Below are 20,212 nucleotides of genomic sequence, written 5' to 3'. Positions count from 1 at the left end.
TTGAACCATGATTATTTTTCCTCTCTCAGTAAGATTTATAAACTTTACCAGAGAAAATGTGATGTAGGAGTGCTGGGCAAGGAGTGAGGTATGCAACAGATACTGGCTGAAAAATTAAGTATGGTTTTGTTTTGTTTTTTTAATTTTTTTTAAATGTTTATTTTTGAGAGAGAGGGAGGGAGACAGAGCATGAGCGGGGCAGGGGCAGACACACACACACACACACACACACACACACACACACACACACACACACACAGAATCCGAAGCAGGCTCCAGGCTCTGAGCTGTCAGCACAGAGCCCGACGCGGGGCTTGAACTCACAGACCACAAGATCATGACCTGAGCCGAAGTCAGACGCTCAACCGACTGAGCCACCCAGGTGCCTCAAGTACGGTTTTAAAGTAAATCATTCTGAAAGACAAAACTATATGAAGCAAAACAGTACTATTATAACTGATCAAAAATTCTGGTCAAACTGCCTTTTGAAAAACTTAGGCAGCGGAACTTTCTGCTGTTCTGTTGAGTGGCAGGTGTTCAGATGACGTAAGAATGTAGGCACGGCAGCTCTTTCCTGCCAGGCCCTGAGGAAGGGGGAGTTCACGCTGTGGTGGCAACACAGTGGGCAAGGTGGTGGCCCCCATGGTACCAGCAGATCTGTTAAGCAGAAGTGAGGTCAACAGCAGATGAGGATCTTTACTACACGCAGGCCACGTAAGTTTTAAGTAAGCGACTAACTGAACATACAGATGGTTTTAGACTTGGCTAGGTTTTTTCATTTCGAAGTCAGTTATTTTCAGTTTCTACCAAGAGCAAAAGGAATAGTAGTAGGTGTTTTCTTTATCACAAAGAAAGTGAAATTGAGAAAACCCCCAAAGCTAAGACTACAAAGCCCAACTCCTGGAACAGTGGTTTCTCCACTTGTCCAGTATTTAATCCTGTTCCACCGCCACACATGGCAGAGCACAGCTCCAGACCGCTGCATTCCAAGACGACCCCTTCTTCCCCTTTTGGCTAGTTATCGTAAAGATTCAGCACTAGTAGGGAACTAGTAGGGAACTAGCAGGTAACTTATCTCCCGTTTCCCAACCTCTTCCATTTGTAGCTACTTTTTAAACTAGGAGAAATAGAATTTGCAGTTGATAGCTTTCACAGGACTTCAATAATTTACTTATTTGGGAATCCTTATAATACAGACTAGCTCTCTGCTTCAAGAAAAAAAAAACCCTGCAAACAGTTAAGTGGGCAGAAGAAAAAATGATTTTAGGTGGGGTATACTGCAAAAAATGCTGGTTTCATTACTTAGCTTTAGAGGATTGGGGAGAATAGGTGGGATTTTTTTTCTTAACCTGGTATTTATTTGAACTTATCAGAAATATATGTATATAATGTGACTCCATAACCCCCAGGAGCAAAATAAAGCCAAGATGTAGTAATTCTCCAAACAAACACACTTTAGGGTGGTCAACAGACAAGACAAACTTCTGGGTAACTACAAATGTATGTATAACACAGGAATAAATAAATAAGATTCTGGACCAAATCTCAAAATAATATACCTTCAAAGAATAATTTTAAGTCGATTTTTGTTAAAAAGTTAGATCCTCTGATTCCTAACTCCTAGGTCACCCGCCTCTCGACCTCCTCCCCACAATAATGACACGCTGTCCCTCAGGACTGGATTCTGTGCTGCCAGATACTGGGGTTGAACTTGGTCTGTACATTGAGCTGACAGCCAATGGGAAAAGCATGTGCAAGTGGCTGTGAGAGGGTTAAAGGTGATGGGATTCAAGTTTGGATTTAATACTGAACAAATGGAAAAAGGCTGTGTGTTCTTAGAGCTTTAAAACTGCACGTGGAATTGATTAGAAAGTCAGTGGAAGCAGGGTGACCCATGTATAAAACGTAGTCTCTTCAGAGGGCTAGAGCTGAGCATTACAGTTTGGTAGCCACCAGACATGTGTGGATTAAACATGTGAATGTGGCTGGTCTGAATTGAGGTGTGCTGTAAGTGTAAAATGCATATGGGATTTGGATGGTTTAGAACAAAAAAGAGAATGTAAAATATCTCAGTAACTTTTCATACTGAGTTCATGCTGAAATGACATTCTGCATACACTGAGTTAAATAAAATATATTAATCAAATTAATTTCACCTAATTCTTTTTGCTTTTTAAAATGGGGCTGTAGAACATTTGAAGTACATACGTGGCTCATATTACATTTCTATTAGACGACACTGGTCTAGAAATAAGAAAGGGGTGAGCAACAGTGTGCAGTCTGGGAGATCTGTCCGGCTGGGCTGGAAAGCACAGGCAGTGGATTAGCGGGCACCACATACTGTCCGCCAGACGGTGCAGACTAAGGAAGAGTTTGAATTTGATTCTTGCTGCAAAATCTGAAACTACAGAGTTTGGTGGAACCGGAATGATGTACTGAGTAGTATGCGGAGATAATAATTTTGGAGGCAGCATTTAAAGCGTCGGACTGACAATCCTTGCAGATTTCAGGAGTTATCTTTGTTTTCTCTGGATATGAGGGATGCCATTTTAAATTCACCAACTGAAAGCAAATACTCGAATACCAATTTTCAAGCTTAAATTACTAATTTTCATCACCAGTCCTTTCAGTAAAGCATAATAAATTTAAAGAGAGCAATTCCAACAGGTTTTTAAAAAAATTATAAGTTGCTGGAGTTCAGAATTTGCTTTATATTTTTATAATAATATCTTTTGGAATGGTATTTGTGTACAAATTTACAAAAAATAAAAAAGTTATATAGATTCTTTATTACTGCTAGCACACAGAATACTAACAACTACTTTTAAGCACTTAAAATTTTAGCACCTACTTGAGTGAAAAGGGCTCGAATGATCAGAGTCAAATACGCTGCAAACATCTGTGGTACTAGAAGCACCCGAAGCAGGAGGAGGTGTTAACGGTGTTCTTGGAGAGTTTGGTGCAGATGCTGTACTTTCTGTCTCACTTTCGGGGATCCTACTGTAACTAATTTTCCTTGGCTCCTGCTGCAGAGGTGTGGGATGTCTCATGGTACCTGGTCTTGGGTTTGATGGACGAACACCAGGAGATTTTAGGGGATAGCTGTATTTTTTTGGCTGTAAACACAACAAAAGAAACACAGTATTTAAAACACCATAACAGAAAGGAAGGTTTTTCTATATATGCCCCGTAAAACTCAATATCTAGGAAAACCATAAACCATTAGTAAAGAAGTTGTATAATGATTAAAACTAAAGTGTCCAAGTTAAAATATTAACATCCCATTTCCATAAAGCCTTGGCTATCTAAAATATTAGGCAATGAATTTCTTTAAATAGCTGAGTCTTAGTCCTAAAAATGCCAGAGTATTTGTTATCTTAGTATTTTTGAATGGAACTCTTTCTAAGATATATTGTAGATTTCTCTAGCTTTTTAAATAGACCCTGTTGAACGAATTTAACCTTGCTGGAGAAGCCAGGATCATTATTATGAATTATGATACCTTACTATGCTGTAATACTGTGATGCTGGAATCATTTGAGCTATTTACAAATGCATTAAATTGCTGGAGTTTTCATCTGTGTGTGTATATGTTTAGGTTTCTGAAATTTTCTTACAGGGTGCTATTAGTGAGCCTCTTTGGAGCAAGACTCTATAGCTATTTCTAATTTTCTGTTTTTAGTCCATCTTTTGAGAAACTGGTTTAGGCCTTGAGAAATTTTCTTGTGAGGTAATTGCATAGGCTTTAGTTCACAGATACTTTGAAGTTTATCTTGGTTACGTAGGAAGCCATTTATATTTACTTATTGATTTTTTTACTTTCTTATGAACAAGAGAGATTATGTTCAGATCAGTGAGGTGATGATACTAAACATAAAGTTGGCCAGGCACTGGCAAGTAAAGAAAACAATGGAAACTTTATTTCCCCCACAAAAGTATCTTTAACCAAACCTGTTATTATTATGGCTAATGATTCATAGTTAAAAGTTTTCCTAAGTCATTACTTTAGAAAAGTCATAAATACATGTTTATTATAAAAGGATTGGTATAAATTAATCAAATTTCTGCCCTTAAAGGAAATCTTGGATAACATTTTTGTTTAAAAAAAAAAAAATGATTGGGGTACGTGGGTGGCTCAGTCGGTTAAGTGGCCAGCTTCGGCTCAGGTCACGATCTCATGGGTCACGGGTTCAAGCCCCACATTGGGCTCTGTGCTGACACCTCAGAGTCTGGAGCCTGCTTCGGATTCTGTGTCTCCCTGTCTCTCTGCCCCTCTCCCACTTGTGCTCCCTCCCTCCCCCTCTCTCTCAAAAATAAATAAACATTAAAAATATTTTTTAAACAAAAAACAAAACTCATTTATTTGCCCAATTTCTTCGTGTACCAGGATTTATTCAGATTAATATTACTGCTCACTTATATGCAGCCAAATGGAATATTCCTGAGCATATTTATTAAGCATTTATTTGTTACTTTTATCCATCACCTGTGCACTTCATCCCCGAATGCCCTTATGGAAAACTAATCTGTGCAACATATATGGTGTTAATGACATCACCAGATATCGATAACTGCAAAAGATATACAAATATGAAAGAAATATGAATATATGTATGCTTACAAATCTTGGGAGAGGCTTAGGGTTTCGCGGTTCTATTTCTAAGGATTTGTTGAAAAGATAATCTGTAAATTCTTTTTCCATGCTATTTCCCATTGGATTCAAATTTTCAAAGAACCTCTAAATGCAAAGAAATAAACAGTTATTAATATTAAATATTTTAAATGCAGTCTGACATTCACAAAAATAACTGCAGAAAACATTTAACAAAAGAAACTTTGAGTTATTTTTAGTTTTATTTTCCTTTATCTCTTCTCTGAAATAAACCTGTCTTTCATCAGCCGGTTTATAAACTTAATTAGAAAGATGTATCCTCAAATAATTCAACTTACTTTGATATCTGATTCTACTCGTAAACAATAAGGCTGATTTTGGTACTGCTGGATCTCTCCTGTTATTTCTGCTACTTTCCTCCTTTTGCTAAAGTTTATAAGCTCTTTTCCATGCCTTTTTAGGACCTCAGGGTTGCCTTCTTCTGTTTTCAAGATATTAGTTAGATAAATTCCTAGAAGATATAATGAAATTATTTCAAGGATGAAAAAGGAACCAGCTAGTTTTTTTGTCAGTAACTGTAGGCATAGGTACAATCAATATGTACGTGTACAGTAATGTATGTACAATGTACCATCTCAATCACCATAACCAAAGATTTAAGGCACAGATTTCCATTCTATGAGAAACAACCAGCTACCTAAATATCGAGAGAAACATTTTTGTAAGTATCAAATTATTCTGTGACACTTAAGTTTTATAAATACCCAAGAAAAAGGGGGACCAAGTTTAACGAAATTTAAGAGTTATATCAGGACTCCCCAATTTTCCGTACCTCCAAAACCACGTGGTATTTGACATAAGTCACCGTTCTGTTAAAGGAATTTTAAGAATAACCCATCACTTAATAACACGTATTTCTGGCCAAAGAGGAAAATGTTAAATTCAGAGGATCATACTTTCTGCTTATTCAAAGGTTGCTAAGGATTTGTAATTCGGAGGCAGTACCGCTCGGATAGGCTTGCTCATGGGAGTGTGGAAGGCTCTGCAAGCCTAGCAAACACAGCACTGCATAGAATTTATTTCTATTCTGATCTTCAGCACTTTTAGATTTAGTGGCAATGTCGAAAATGAGCTCCAGTTTCCACATCACTGCAGGCTGTGCGCTGGGTGAGGAGGAGAAGGAACCAGGTAACAGGCGCTCTCATTCTGTACACAGCCCTGTGGTTCCAGGAGCACCTGAGTTCCTTTCTGTTCTAGCATAAAGGTTCTGGAGCCAACTCTGCTGCACTCTACTTGCGTGGTCTTGTGCAAGTTGCTTAACTTCTCTATGCCTTGGTTTTCTCATCTGTAAAATGAGGATAGCAGGGTTGTTGTGAGAAATAAGTGAGTAAATGTATGTACAGGCTTAGAATAAGGTCTGACTAAAGTAAATGCTTAATCAGCTATGGTTGTGATTGTTGATGCTATTGTTGCTATTCTTGGCCTGGTCTCTTAGGCTTCTGCGTCTTCCCCTGAAGTACTTTCCACTAAAGAAAAGGGAATGTATGAGTACCTGAGTTCATTCACTCAGTACACAAGGACTGAGTCTCCGCTGTATGCCCAGCACTGTCTTAGTACCGCAGACACAGAGATGAACAAGACACACAGTCCCTGATCTCAAGGAGTTCAAAGCTTTGAACGTGGGCTACAGTACAATTTGGTCAGTACTGCATTAGAGTAATGCGTAAGATGCTGTGAGGCCGCCGAGGATGTGTGCCTAACTCTGCCTTGGGCTGGTGTGAATAGAAAAAGCATCACAGATGAAGTGATGCCTAAAAAGTCTCTAATAATGAGCGAAGTCAAATGAGCAGAGTAAGCTGGAAGGGGATTCTAGGCAAAGCATCTATGTGTTAGAAGGCGCTGGTTTGCGACGAAGCTCAGAAGGCATACTCAGAGACAGTACGTTGGTTAGTACGGCCAGACCACAGGGCTTTGGTGTATGGACTCAGGAAGGGTGCAGGCTGCAAGGACAGACGCGGGCAAGGCATCAGTGGTTCTGGTCCTCCGTCACTGCAGGTTGTGCACAGGATGAGGAACGAACAAAGTAACAGACGCTTAGGTTCTAATCCTAGTCAAGTGGGTCCAAAGGCTTTTGTGGTAGAGGCCTACTTTCAACTACTTGAATATTTGCCCTCATTCTTGTAAAGATAAATGACTCAAGCTCAGTGAATAGGTCAGCAATAATGAAATATGATAGACATCCATGCCTGTTTGGTTCTAAAAAGTATCCAGTTTTTAAGTGTCTTAGTTGGCTATTTCCTAGCACCTAGGCTACTCTTGATTGTACATTCATGAGTCAAATTTACGATGTGTTCTAAAATGCTCAGGCTTTTTATTTTCCACATCTGCCTGTCACTTGGCTCTTTTACTTGCAGCCAGTTATATTCTCCACTACGCTAAGTTGCGTGATGCACTTAGCTCAATGTTCAGTCTGACAGACGTGCCCGTACAGTACACATATTTAAGGGCAGCTGGAATCAACTTTTCATTACTGGTCACACATTGATGGCCCAACTATGAAGAGTTTGTGGGTAGCAGTACCTGGATTGGATCATAAAGAGGCTTTTTTAAAGAGCTTAATTTGTATTCAATAGTTAGGACATTATTAGCATCTTTGCATTCTAGAAGGATTACTCTGGCTGGACTATGAAGCTAAATGGGTTAGAAGGAGTTAAGACGGGAAGGAGGATGATCAGTTAGCAGGATGAACGTAGCCCTGTTGAGATGATGGGGGCTATCTTAGGGTCCACAGGGATAGAGGGGAATGCACACGTATTTAAGGGGTAGACTCCACAACAACTGATTAACTGTTTTGGGCAGAGGGTGGGGGCTGAGAAAGAAGATTCTCAGCTTTGTGCCTGAGGGACTGAATGGGTGGTGGTGTAATGACTGCCACTGGGAAGATGGAGGGCACTAAGTTATGGGATGTTGTGTGTGTTGAAAGTATACTTGAATGAAGTTGTGAAAATGCTTATAAGTAGCATTTTAAAAGAGCTCAGGATAAAATGTGGAAATTATCTTATGACATATTAATGGCTAGTTAAAAGAAGAATAAGTGACCAAAGAGAGGGTGTCCAAATTTTGTTGATCATACACTTCCATCAGTAACAAATGTTTAAGCATGGATCCTCTCTCTCTCTCCCTCCCCCCTTCTCTCTCTCTCTCTCTCTCTCTCTATATATATATATATATATGTATATATATGTGTGTGTGTATATATATATATATATATATATATATATAAATTTTTGAATAAAAAATTTAGTATAAGTATATACAAAGACCTGAATATTATATACTGTTAAAGCTTAATTTTTTTCAATAGATCATTTTACATACCCTGCTCTGGTGACAGCTAGCTGTCTGGGAGAGCAAAAGCAAAGCATTATGACATAAATAACGAAGAGGGATGAGGTTTCATGTTTTTGCTAACGCCTTGCCCAGCCTTTCCAGGGAAAAGTGGCTCCTCAGGGTTCTAGGTTCCCATAGCACTTTGTTCATCTCCAACCCACACATTTCTACGATGCAGCATTACATTTACTGCATATGGTACTGTAATTTATTCTTCTGCTCTTTCAAGAGAGCTTATTGAGGGAAGACTCTGTTTTGTCTCTTGATTCATCACACCTAGCCCTGGGCCTGGAACACAGAGACATTCAGCAATGCTTCTGAATGAATAAAAAGAAGTACACTATTTCAGAATAGAAGAGAAAGCATTTGAAGAATAGGTCAGGATGCAAGAGACATACAGTCAGTTCTAAAATGGCGGGAAATAAGAGTGGAGATGAAGCAGATTGACAAGAAACGGAAGGAGGATGCAAAACTAGAGCTGGGTGAAGGGAAAGAGCAAAGCCAATGCTACAGGCTTGGATGTTTGAGAAGAGAGGTGAGGCTTGGTTGAAGGAAGAATCTACATCCTTTTACCTTAGAGGAAATGTTAGTTTGCCTGTATATGTCCACTTTACCTACGAGTAGAACATTTTATTATATGGAGAAAAATTGGGATGTGGACCCATAGTCTGGGGTAGCCTTGGAAGAAGTTGCCTGACTTTTATTCTGTAAATGGTGTGGTACCAGCAAAAGACCCGAATGAGAATTCTGGTAAGATGACAGAGGAAGTAAAAGCATCAGATACTACCGCTGGTCCTCCCGTAGAGAGGGAAAAAAAAAAATCCAAAAAACCTGTGTCCAGCATTAAGGATAAGAATCTGGAAGGAGTTTCTCCAAACCACCATACAGAAGAGAGAGAATTAAGAAGGCGCAATAAAAAAACATCTGGCTCTATTCTCGGGTCAGAACCATTATAGGCTGTGTGGCTAATCCCATGAACTGAAAACCTGGGAACAGCAAAAACCTTCCTAGAGCAGAACAGACCAGGGACAGCTGAGAGGCCCTCCCTTAGAAGAGAAGAGGCTCAACAGGCAGGAAAACAGGCAGAAAAGGGTAAAAAGCTGGCAGGCGCGCTGTCCGTTCCTACCAAACTGCCTGCATGTTTGTGTCCACTCACCAGATCACATGGCCAAGCTTAAAACACAGAATCATACTCTAAATACAGGTCTGAAACTTCTTTTCTTCTTGTAACAGCATGTTATGAAGATCAGTTATGGTACGTCATACATTTGGGAGGGAGAGTACTTTAAAGAGTTCAGTCTGTGGGAACAAATGCTCACCGATCAGGGTGATGGGGTCGCAGGGGCCAAACAGTGAGTCGGGCGAACGGGCCCTGGAATTTCTTTTTACCTCTTTGTACCAGAAGCAGTAGGATATCACAAGTAGTGTGACTGTAAGTTCAGTGAACACACTGAAGGACTATGTATTTTTCACTTTTTCTAAGCACCTGACATAGTCCCTGATACTTCACAGGTACTCAAGAAATACTTGTTGACTGACTGAATGAAATGAACGTCAGGCCTACCCAGGTCCCTTGTATGAACTGGCACCATACTCACCATGCTTAAAATACATAGACTTTAAATGCATCTGGCTCCTGATTCTCTTTTTGTAAATTATTTTTGAATTGTTTCTTTACTCCTTATCAGAATTGTCTTTACACTCTCTCCTCTATGAGCTGTGGAAGGTCTGTGCATCTTCTGTAGTGCCCAGATTGGTATATCATTTCTAACTTATAAGATCTTATGTAGGATACATTCCACTTTTAAAATTAAATCTGACTGAATCTGTACTTTTATAATTAAAAAGAAAATGTTTTACCATAAAGAGAAAATAAAATAGTTTTATCAAGAATGTAGGGGGCAAAAAGTTCTCAGGAAGACAATAAATTAGTAATGATAAAAGGTAATACATGATATAAAAAACAAAATCAGATGGGGCACCGGGTGGCTCGGTCGGTCAAGTGTCCAACTTTGGCTCAGGTCATGATCTCGTGGTTCGTGAGTTCAAACCCCATGTTGGGCTCTGTGCTGACAGCTCAGAGCCTGGAGCCTGCTTCAGATTCTGTGTCTCCCTCTCTCTCTGCCCCCCACCACTCACGCTCTGTCTCTCTCAAAAATACACAAACATTAAAAAAATTAAAAAAAAAAACAACAAAATCAGAGAGTAATTAAGTTTAAGATTTTATCTTTTTGAAGTAAGCAAAGTAAAACAAGTAAACACAAACGGGAAAAACATTGCAAATAGGAACAATTTTTAAAAATAATGCTTTTGAGACTATAACTGAATACTAGTATTTTAAAAATAATGAAATTAGACAATTGTGTATCAGAAAATAGAAATAGAAAAAAAAACTAAGGAACAAATGAAAACGTCACTAAAGAATTACATCCTACAAAAGATTCCAGGCCCAGATGGGCTTTTCTACTGGAATATTTCAAAGTTTAAAGGCTAGATCATTTCATGATATTCCAGAATAGAGTAAGATGGAAAGCTACTTAACTCATGTTACAAGGCAAATACAACTATAATAACAAAAGCTGATAAATATAGCACAAAGAGAAAAAAATCACAGATCAATCTCATTTATGTAGATGGATACAAAAACCCTAAATAAAATGATAATGAATAGAATTCATTTGTGCATTTAAAAGATCATGAATAAATAAGTTTTAATATCAGCAAATAGGAAAGTTTGGTATTAGTAAATCTGTAATTTTAATTTGCTAAACAAAAAAAATCATCTTTCTCTCACTAAGATGGCAACTATTTATAAAAGTAAATGTATACTGCTAACAAAAACACAGAAGATACAGAAGATAACTATGAAAAGAAACTTTAACATAACAAAAAGCATCTAATCGAGCAAAGAGCAGAATCACCCTTATTCCCGCTGCAACGGAGATGAAAACAGAGATACTTATTTTTGTCATTATTGTTAAATCTTTGTGTGGGAAGGTATGACCAATGCTGTAATGCATAGCACAGAAATAAGACAAAAGGAAGAGACATAATCAAATATTTAGAAAATCCAAGGAAATCAGAACTTCTTAGAATCAGTCAGCTAAGCATCCGACTTCAGCTCAGGTCACGATCTCCTGGTTCGTGAGTTTGAGCCCCACATCGGGCTCTGTGCTGACAGCTCAGAGCCTGGAGCCTGCTCCGGATTCTGTCTCTTCCTCTCTCTCAGCCCCTAACCTGCTCGCACTGTCTCTCCCTCTCTCAAAGATAAGTAAACATTAAAAAAATTTTTTTAGAATTAAGAGTAATTGACTATTAAAAAATGAAGATCATTCACAACCAAAAGTATCTATCATCAGTGTTCTTTCCTAATTAATTGATAGGCTGTTCCAACTGTATTTTGGGGAATTACACCCTCTCCCATTATAAAGTGCATTTGGAAAAATAAAGAGACAAAACTGGTAAAGAAAATACTGAAGCAGCATTGACGAACCAACTTTATCATATATGAAAACACTATAAAGCAAGGTTTCTCCGCCTTGGCATTATTGACCTTTTGGACTGGATAATTCTTTTGTCGTCAGGGGGCTGTCCAGTGCACTGTAGGATGTTAGCAACATTCCTGCCCTCTATCCCATAGAAGCCTCTAGCACCTCCCAATTAGAATAATAATGAATGTCTCTGGACATTGCTAAGGGTTCCCTTGGGGGGGGGGGGGCGGGCAAAAATTACCCCTGGTTGAGAATCACAGATTGTAAAGTGCCAGTCATTAAAACTGGGAAACTAATAGAATAAGTTAATGGGAAAAAATATTTATTAAAGGAGGTACCATATGTTAATGGGGTAAAGAAAATTATTCAGTATACTTAGGTCAACAAACAATTTAGTGGAGAAATAAATTTGAAGATTTCATATGATATCTAAAAGAGACTTTGATTAAATAGACTTAAATATGATTTTTAGAAGTCACATTATTAAGCTAGAAGAAAATATGATTGAAATACTAAATTGTTAGACTGGAAGAGCTTTCTAAGGCCAGAAACAAGAGCAATCATAATGGGGAAGATGGGCAGATTACAGAATTTTAAAATATGGTATATCAAAGAATAAAAATAAAAAAGCAGATTGGTAAAATATCTAGCTCAAGAAATTCCCAGCTAGATATAAAGTATCTAGATAGATTGGTTATCTAGCTCAAGGAAGTATTCTCAAATATAGATAAAAGGTATAAATATGATGATATTGATCACAACATTTAGGAAAATAAAAAAGCTGGAAACTATGTATCTAATCATAGAGTAATAAAATAAACTGTCATACCAACTTTAGAGACTATTATGTAGCCATTTTAAATGATATTATGAAGACTGATAAAACACAATAATAAGTTTAAGATATGGTAAGTTAAAGTAAATAATAATGTGTACATGTCATATACTTATGACTATATACAATGTGCATGGCAAAAAGATGAGAAATAAATACAAAAGTGGTTATAAAAGCTTGAACAAAAACAGGCTTTTGTGATAACTGTATGATGTTAATTGAAAAAATATCAGGACAGTATAACTTAAAGCTATATGGAAAATATATAGCTATAGATGAGAAAATGGCTAGAAGGAAATATACTACTTACTAAAAAACCTACACCATAATATGTGTAATAGGCATGATATTTGTAAGCATTCAGAGGAAGAATCATCAGAGCATATATACAAACAGAAAAAAAAAAGAAAGCAGTTGTGAAAGAGATATTGAAGATGTGAAATATAGGAAATAAATGATGAAATAAGATAGAAGAACCTGTATGAAGGGTGAAGATTTGGATGGTACATGTTTCAGCTTTAAAAGGAAGGAAAGGGCACTTCCTTCCTCTGGTGAGAAGGGAAAGAAAAAATGGCAGGTAAAATTTTGATGTATAGAAGGTGTGGGTTCAAGAATGCATGCAGTATGATTTTTAGCTATGTGAAACTGTTTACAAGAAACATGATTATAAATATAAATGACCAAGGCCAAACTTCTTCTGTAGAATGTATGGTTTATCAAAATTCAACAAAAAAAGATTTCTATGAATATAAAGCACAAAGAAGCATTAAATGATATCAAACAGCTGCCCCAGATGGAAATAAAAAATGGAATGTATATGTTGGGTGTGATCTTAAAAAGTCCTAATAAAGAGAGTAAAATTCTAAGGTGACTCAGGTGCTAGGTATTTATTAAATAAGCATTTTCTGCTGCTATATTACACATATGTATATTCAGTCATTTAATGAAATAAGTATCTTGTTTTATCCAGAAACACAAAAAAATTCAAGAAATGCTTACCAAAGAAAGGCACACACGGTGGATTAATAGACCTGAGTTTTGCCAAATATTTCTTATAGTGATCTTCGCTTAACTCATGAGCTTCTTCTAAAATTTTCTTTTGGCGACTTGGTATTTGCTACAGTAAAAAAAAAAGAAAAAAAAATTTAGGGAGTGTGAGTTTATAAAAGGAAGCATAGGTTTTGCCCCAAAATGCCAGGCTAAGAATAAAGCCCAAACACAACGGTATCAGTTTGATTCTAAGAATAACCACATCAAGACACTATCTTCATGGACCCCAGAACAAATTGCAAGAGTGTGGTATGTGAGTGAAATCTAGCTTATCTTGCCATTCCTTATACAATTACGAGAGTATCTGATTTTATGTTATACATAAGTGCTGAAAGGTTTTTCTTCTTGTCACCTAGGCTAGGGCCCATGAAAGCATTTTAACGAGAATTCCTAATTTTAAAAGTGCAACCAGTTCAATACAAATACAAATATAGTGGAATTGAGACAATTCCAGGTTTTAAACTGTCACTGAAAACACAGATGAGGCACTTAACAATTAAAGACCATGATTCTTAAAATCCTGATTCTTCATTTACAAAATGACTAGACGAACCTACCTCAAATGTGTGGTCTAGTCTGTAAACAGGAGATGAGTTCATAGCACTGACAACCTCAAGGACACCATTGAAATTGTTCAGCTCTTGAAAGACTTGTAGAATCTCAATTATTCGACTCACCACAGCTACTCTTTCTTCTAAGTTTTCAGTTTCTACAATACATCTGGGAATCAAAGACAAAAAAATGAATTAAATAATCTATAATTTCCCCAACAAAGATATGCTTTAAGGAATTTAGTAAATAAAATAATGTGTGTGTGTGTGGGGGTGCGGTTATCAAGTAACCCCAGAGGATCTATATTCAGAACGACAGGTAAAGAGCAGGAGACTGGATCGCCAGGCGGTGCTCCAGTCAGGCAAGGTGCTCTTCACTGGTTTTCACACGGACACAGCCACCAGTCAATCATTTTCCTGCTGTATTAGAATTAACTGGTGAGACTAACATCTTGTTGACCGTCTGCTGGTCTTCGGGATGTGGGTGTGTCCTAGGGGAATTTATTCTGGAACTCAAGAATTCTGTGTCTCCTATTCTTCACCTAATTTCAAGATTTTGGTGATCATGTTTTCTTTCTTTGAAATAATTAGCTACATTTCTAGGAACGGCTCTTCAGAAAAACATTGTGATGTTAAAAAGTCAATGAAAGTATTTTACCATAATTAAGAATAAAATTTTTTTAATCACTAAGAAAGAGAAAAAAAATCAAAGGCACTTTACATTTAAATACCAAGAATCTTTGGAAGGTATACAGCTAATATACCAATAAATAGCTAAAAGAAAGCATACTCGGTTCAAAAAGAGAAAATTCCTCAGTGAGCATTTACTCTCTAATATTAGAGAGAATCTTAAATTTACTAATCACCAGTAAAGAAAAAGGCATTTTAAACTTGGTTTTTAATAATGTAATATAAAATAATGTATAATCTAAGAAAAACAATACACAAAAGAGAAAATAAATATAAATCAATATTAAACATTTTTAAAATTGTAAAGGTGAAAATTACATTATTCTCTGATGAGGATAACCTGACACTAAGAAAAAGACTGTCGCAGAACTATCAAAATAAACATAAAATCAAATTTGCTATCAAATTAAACATAACATGCTTACATGTTTAAAGCATTAGCTAGATCTCTACAAATACATCATATACTGGCTAACTAGTTAGCTGGACATTTAAAAGGGTATAATACAAGTAGAATATATTTACATCTTGTATTTGACTACTTCAGTTGACATTACCTAGGTATACAAATTGTCACCACCTGTGGAGTTTCTGTAACAACCAGGTAAGTCTGGGGTGATTTATCCATAGGTGACTCCAATTCTAATATACGTCCATGGCTAAGAGCCACCGTAGCAAACGGACAAGAATCTCTCACACTGAAAAGGCAGAAGTTGGAACCCCTGTGTACTGCTGGTGGGGGGAATGCAAATGATACAGCCACTATGGAAAACTGTATGGAGGTTCCTCAAAGATTAAAAGTAGAGCTATTGTATGATTGATCCACCAATCCCACTTTTGGTTATTTATTCAAAAGCAGGGTCTCAAGGAGATATTAGCACTCCATGTTCGTTGCAGTGTTTGTTCACAATAGCCAAGATGTGGAAACAACCCAAATGCCCATCTATGGATGAATGGATAAAGAAAATGTGGTACATACACACAATGGAGTATTACTCAGCTTTAAAAAAGAAGAAAAGCCTGCAATATGTGACAACACTGATGAACACTGAAGACATTATTCTGAGTGAAATAAGCCAGTCACAGAAGGATGAATACTGCATGATTCTACACATATGAGGTATCTAAAATAGTCACAATTATAGAAGCATAGAATGGTGATTGCCAGGAGTCAGGGAGAGGGGAAAATAGGGAGTTACCAATTAGCATGTATAAAAGTTCAGTTATGCAAGATGAATAAATCCTAGAGATCTGCTATACAACATTATGCCTACAAATTAATAATTTATATAACTAAAATTCTGTATTGCACAGTGGAAAAAATCTGTTAAAAGGGTACCTCTCATGTTAAATGTTCTTACAGTAATTTAAAGAAAAAGGAAAAAGTGCAGGAAATGGCCTTTTCAGTCATCTATTAAAAAACAGGACAGAAATAAAAATGGTCTATTTTATCAGTTATGTTTCTCCTTTACAGACACAAATTTTAATTATTATGATGGAAAAGGTCTTCTGCATATTTAAGTGGAATTATTTAATTTGATAATGAAGAAATCAGGAAGCAACACTTAGAGGGCAAATGGTAAAGTTTTACTGTTTACAGGCTAGGAAATAATAACATAAGTGACTTGGAATGCTTATTTCTCTTTAGGAATTGCTTTTAAGTCTTTATCCACATTGTAGCATAGGTTCTAGTCATTCCCTATGTCACTGGCCTCTTGTTCTGATAATTCCAATAGGAACCTCATATCACCCTTATAAAATATTAGTCAACTAGTCATAGTGTTTTTACTCAAAAAAATATGGCTGACATATATAATGCCAATCTGTGGCCCCAACTATAAAACTGCATTGAGATTCTAGATTGCTGACATGACCGTATAAGCAGGTCTGCTTACCCACTCCTCAGTGAAACCAGTGAAGAGTAAATATATGAAGAAAAACATAATCATGATTAATACCATCTTCCCCAACATTTAAAGTCTCTGGAAATGGCTCTAAGAGCAAATGGCAAATAAAGAAACATCTATTTGGGAAAACTACAAAAATTCAGTAAGAGAGGCAAGAGTTTACGGCTTTTGAACCAAGCCCACTCCCTCCTTGCTCCCAGAGGACCCCAGGCAGTGGAGGGAAGAGTCTACTCCAGACAGCTGCAGCTGAGAATGCAGGCCTCCCTGTCCACCTGGCTCCCAGCTGGAGGGCTTTCTTCTCTGGAGGAACAGGACTTCAGCATTTCCAGTCCCCAGCTGGCGGGGGCTGAGGCTAAATCTCTGGCGAGTGTAGCTGGGAAGTGGGGACTCCCTTCTGCCAAACTCCTGCATGGAACACAGGCTCTCACCTGCAAGTGGCACACTGAGAATGCTGGGAAGACAGCCTCTCCCTGGTTCCCGAGGCAGTGGTTCCATGCCAGGAGAGGGGAGTAAAGAGGACCTCGCACACCACCTCCAACCAGGCACTCAGCTCCTAGAGCAGGAATGTTTCGGGGAAATTTGCCACCAGCACAAGAGTGCAGGCTCAAACAGCTCCTACTCTCTTGTCATTTGCAACAAACCGTTGGAGAAGTTTAAACCTAAAGGTGCTCTCAAGAACAGTGAAGGGGGTGCCTGGGTGGCTCAGTCCATTGAGCGTCTGACTTTGGCGCAGGTCGTGATCTCAATGGTTGATGAGTTTGAGCCACAGGGGGCTTACTTCTCTCAGCACGGAGCCTGCTCCAGATCCTTTGAGTGTCTCTCTCTGTCTCTTTCTCTCTGCCCCTACCCCACTTGTGCGCGCGCATGCGCGTGCTCTCTCTCTCAACACACACACACACACACACACACACACACACACACACACACACACACACAAAACAGTGAAGGTTGTGGTGCAGGGCAATGGTAAGATTCTTGGATCTAACAATTGTTGGTTGACTAGTCTGCAGGAGAGAACCAGGGAATAAGAGCTGGGACGAGCCTTCCAAGGGTCAGAACAAATATCAGAAACCTAAGAAACCACTCCTTAAAAGGAGTCACAATTTGGTTGGATTAGTTTGCAGAGCAATTTATACCACTAGGGAAATTGCTGAAAACAATAGAGCAACCAGCTGGCAATTAGCAGAGTTTAACAGCTGGATGTGGTCAGGACAGGAGTGAAAGAAAGCACTACCTCTCCTGCTGCCTTCTTGGAGTGACCGTGGACATACCCAAAACAGTACCTCTCAGAAGAGGAACTTCTCAGCTAAACATCTAAGTGTGGAGGGAGCTGGAGGATAGGCTTGTCGAGAAGAATCCAGCTAGTCACTAAAGGAACAAGCTCTGGGCGGTGGGGAGTCGGAGGGGCAGGACCCACAAGTTGCTACAACAGCAAGTGTCCAACAAAGAATTACCAGGCATGCAAAGAAACAAGAAAGTACAGTAGTGTCCCCTCTGCTGTTTTGTTTTCCCCAGTTTCAGTTACCTAGCAGCCAACTATGGTACCACAGATAGCTTCCTTTTGAGGTGTCGTAAGGTCATTTAGTAGCATACCGCTAATGTCACGGTGCCTAAAGCGTTCACCTCACTTCATCTCATCATGTAGGCATTGTGTCATCTCACATCATCACAAGAAGGGTGAGTACAGTGCAGTAAGATATTTTGAGAGAGAGACCACATTCACATACCTTTATTACAGTATACTGTCATAACTGTTCTGTTATTGTTAGTAATGAACAATTAAAAAACAGTATAAGGGGTTTGGTACTATCTGTGGTTTCAGGCATCCACTGAGTGTCCTCTGTGGATAAGGGGGGACTATTGTATGATCCGTTCACCGGGGGAGTAAAAGCAGGGAACAAGCATTGCCTGGGAGAGGGACCAGATGTCAGACTTAACAGAAAATGATTTCACAGTAGCCATTATGAATGTGTTCACAGAACTAAAGGAAAGAAGGCATGATTTAAAAAGTAAAGAAAGATATAATGACAATGTGCAGAAGAAAGTATCATAAAAGACACAGCAATAACAACTGGCAACTCAAACTGAAAAATACGACAGTTTAAAATAAATTTACTAAAGGGGCTCAATTTTTGAACTGCCAGAAGAAAAAATTAATTAACTTGGAGATAGAGCTGTTGTTCAAAAACGAAGGCAAAATAAAGACTTTCCCAGGTGAACAGAAACGGAGAGAATTTGTTGCTAGCACACCCACCGTACGAGAGATAGTAATGGAAGTTCTTCAGGCTGAAAGCAAAGAACCCCAGATGCTAACACCAGTCCACGAAAACAAAGAGCGGTGGTAAAAGTAATTATGTGATTATAGGAGACAGGATAAATGCCCGTTTTTTTCTCATTGCTTCTCTTAACTGATTTAAAAAGCAACTGTATAAAATAATGTGAATGTAACGTATTGTTGGGCCTATAAGATATACATATAGAATAAATTGCCAATAACCAGACAAAGGAGGTGGGGAAGAGCAAAGCTGTAATGGGCTAAGAAAATAACAAAGGGGAAAGCAATAATCGCTACATGTATTGTTAGATTTGCATCATTAATTATATGTAATATGTATGACAATAGTGCCAGGAAAAAGGAAGACAGGGAACAGAGCTATACAGGAGGAACATTTCTATCACTGGGATTAAGCTAGTAGAAATCTGAAGTGGATTCTAATAAGCTGTCTATGGTAAACCTTAAAGCATTCACTAAAAAACCCTCCAAAAGATATAATGAAAAAAATCATTAATGAAATAAAAATGCTACATTAGGAAAGTATTCACTCAGTGCAAAAGAAAGGAGGGACAGAGAACAAAAAAAGGACGCAAGACATATAAAAATAGAATTGCATTTAAAATCATAATAGCTGACTGCTCCGAAATGCGAGAGTGTCAGTAACACTTACTTCTCAAACCACAGAGTGAGGTTAGTGGTGTGCCGGATCATTTTTAGGAGATTAGGAGAATTAATTTCTTTGTCTTCTTTTGTCCACACGCTTCCAACTAATTCTGATGGCTGTACAGCTCTGAAATCATCAAGACATAATTCTCCATGATCCTTTTCCCTGTAGCATACTGTTTTACTAAGTAAATGAGATAAATAAAACTAAACTCCCATATAAACCTTTTGTTTTTACACCAATAGAAAGGTTTATGAAAACAACATATCACAACTAATTATAATTATGTATATTTTTCTATAGATTAAAAAAATATTTTTATGCATATATTTGTGTACTTTTATTATTGCTTTATAGTAGCATTTTGCTTTGGGCAACATTGAGATTTTTTCATATCTTTCCTAGCACTTAACAAAGATTATTTAACAAATTAGGGTGACAATGTAATCGGGGATTGTTCTTTTAAATAATGATACCTGTTATAATAATCAGTTCAATGAGGATATAGTAATCACTGTAATTCAGAAATCTTTTTTTTCTTCTAAAGGAGGGAGGGAAACCCTACCACCTTTTGGTAAATAAAGGGAAATAAAATAGATTCTAATATTGGTTTTTGGGAATAGTGATGATCTTTGGGGTGGGAGGAGATCTATAAATTTAGTTCCTTTTTTTTTCATTTAGTTATTTCAAAAGTTTGCAATCCTTACTAGTCCCCATTTAAAACAAACAAACAAACAAGCAAAAATG

General features: G+C 37.7%; 2 protein-coding genes across 4 annotated transcripts in view; one reads left to right on the top strand and one right to left on the bottom strand.

Annotated features, from left to right (window-relative positions):
- Positions 1-20,212, bottom strand: part of SOS1 (SOS Ras/Rac guanine nucleotide exchange factor 1) — a 149,647-nt gene that overhangs the window by 9,512 nt on the left and 119,923 nt on the right. For all 3 annotated transcript variants that reach the window (XM_042982117.1, XM_042982115.1, XM_042982116.1), the window contains exons 15-20: positions 19,472-19,591; positions 13,936-14,098; positions 13,328-13,445; positions 4,951-5,123; positions 4,622-4,738; positions 2,852-3,116 (exon numbers count right to left, since the gene is read on the bottom strand). In XM_042982117.1, the coding sequence (XP_042838051.1) occupies positions 2,852-3,116; positions 4,622-4,738; positions 4,951-5,123; positions 13,328-13,445; positions 13,936-14,098; positions 19,472-19,591 (956 nt within the window). The remainder of the gene's footprint in view (positions 1-2,851; positions 3,117-4,621; positions 4,739-4,950; positions 5,124-13,327; positions 13,446-13,935; positions 14,099-19,471; positions 19,592-20,212) is intronic.
- ARHGEF33 (Rho guanine nucleotide exchange factor 33) overlaps positions 1-20,212 on the top strand; it is a 91,782-nt gene that overhangs the window by 66,143 nt on the left and 5,427 nt on the right. The gene's annotated exons all lie outside the window — the stretch shown is intronic.

Source organism: Panthera tigris, chromosome A3 (genome assembly GCF_018350195.1).
Source record: "Panthera tigris isolate Pti1 chromosome A3, P.tigris_Pti1_mat1.1, whole genome shotgun sequence".
Lineage (NCBI taxonomy): Eukaryota > Metazoa > Chordata > Mammalia > Carnivora > Felidae > Panthera > Panthera tigris.
This window is presented reverse-complemented; position numbering and strand designations above follow the sequence as displayed.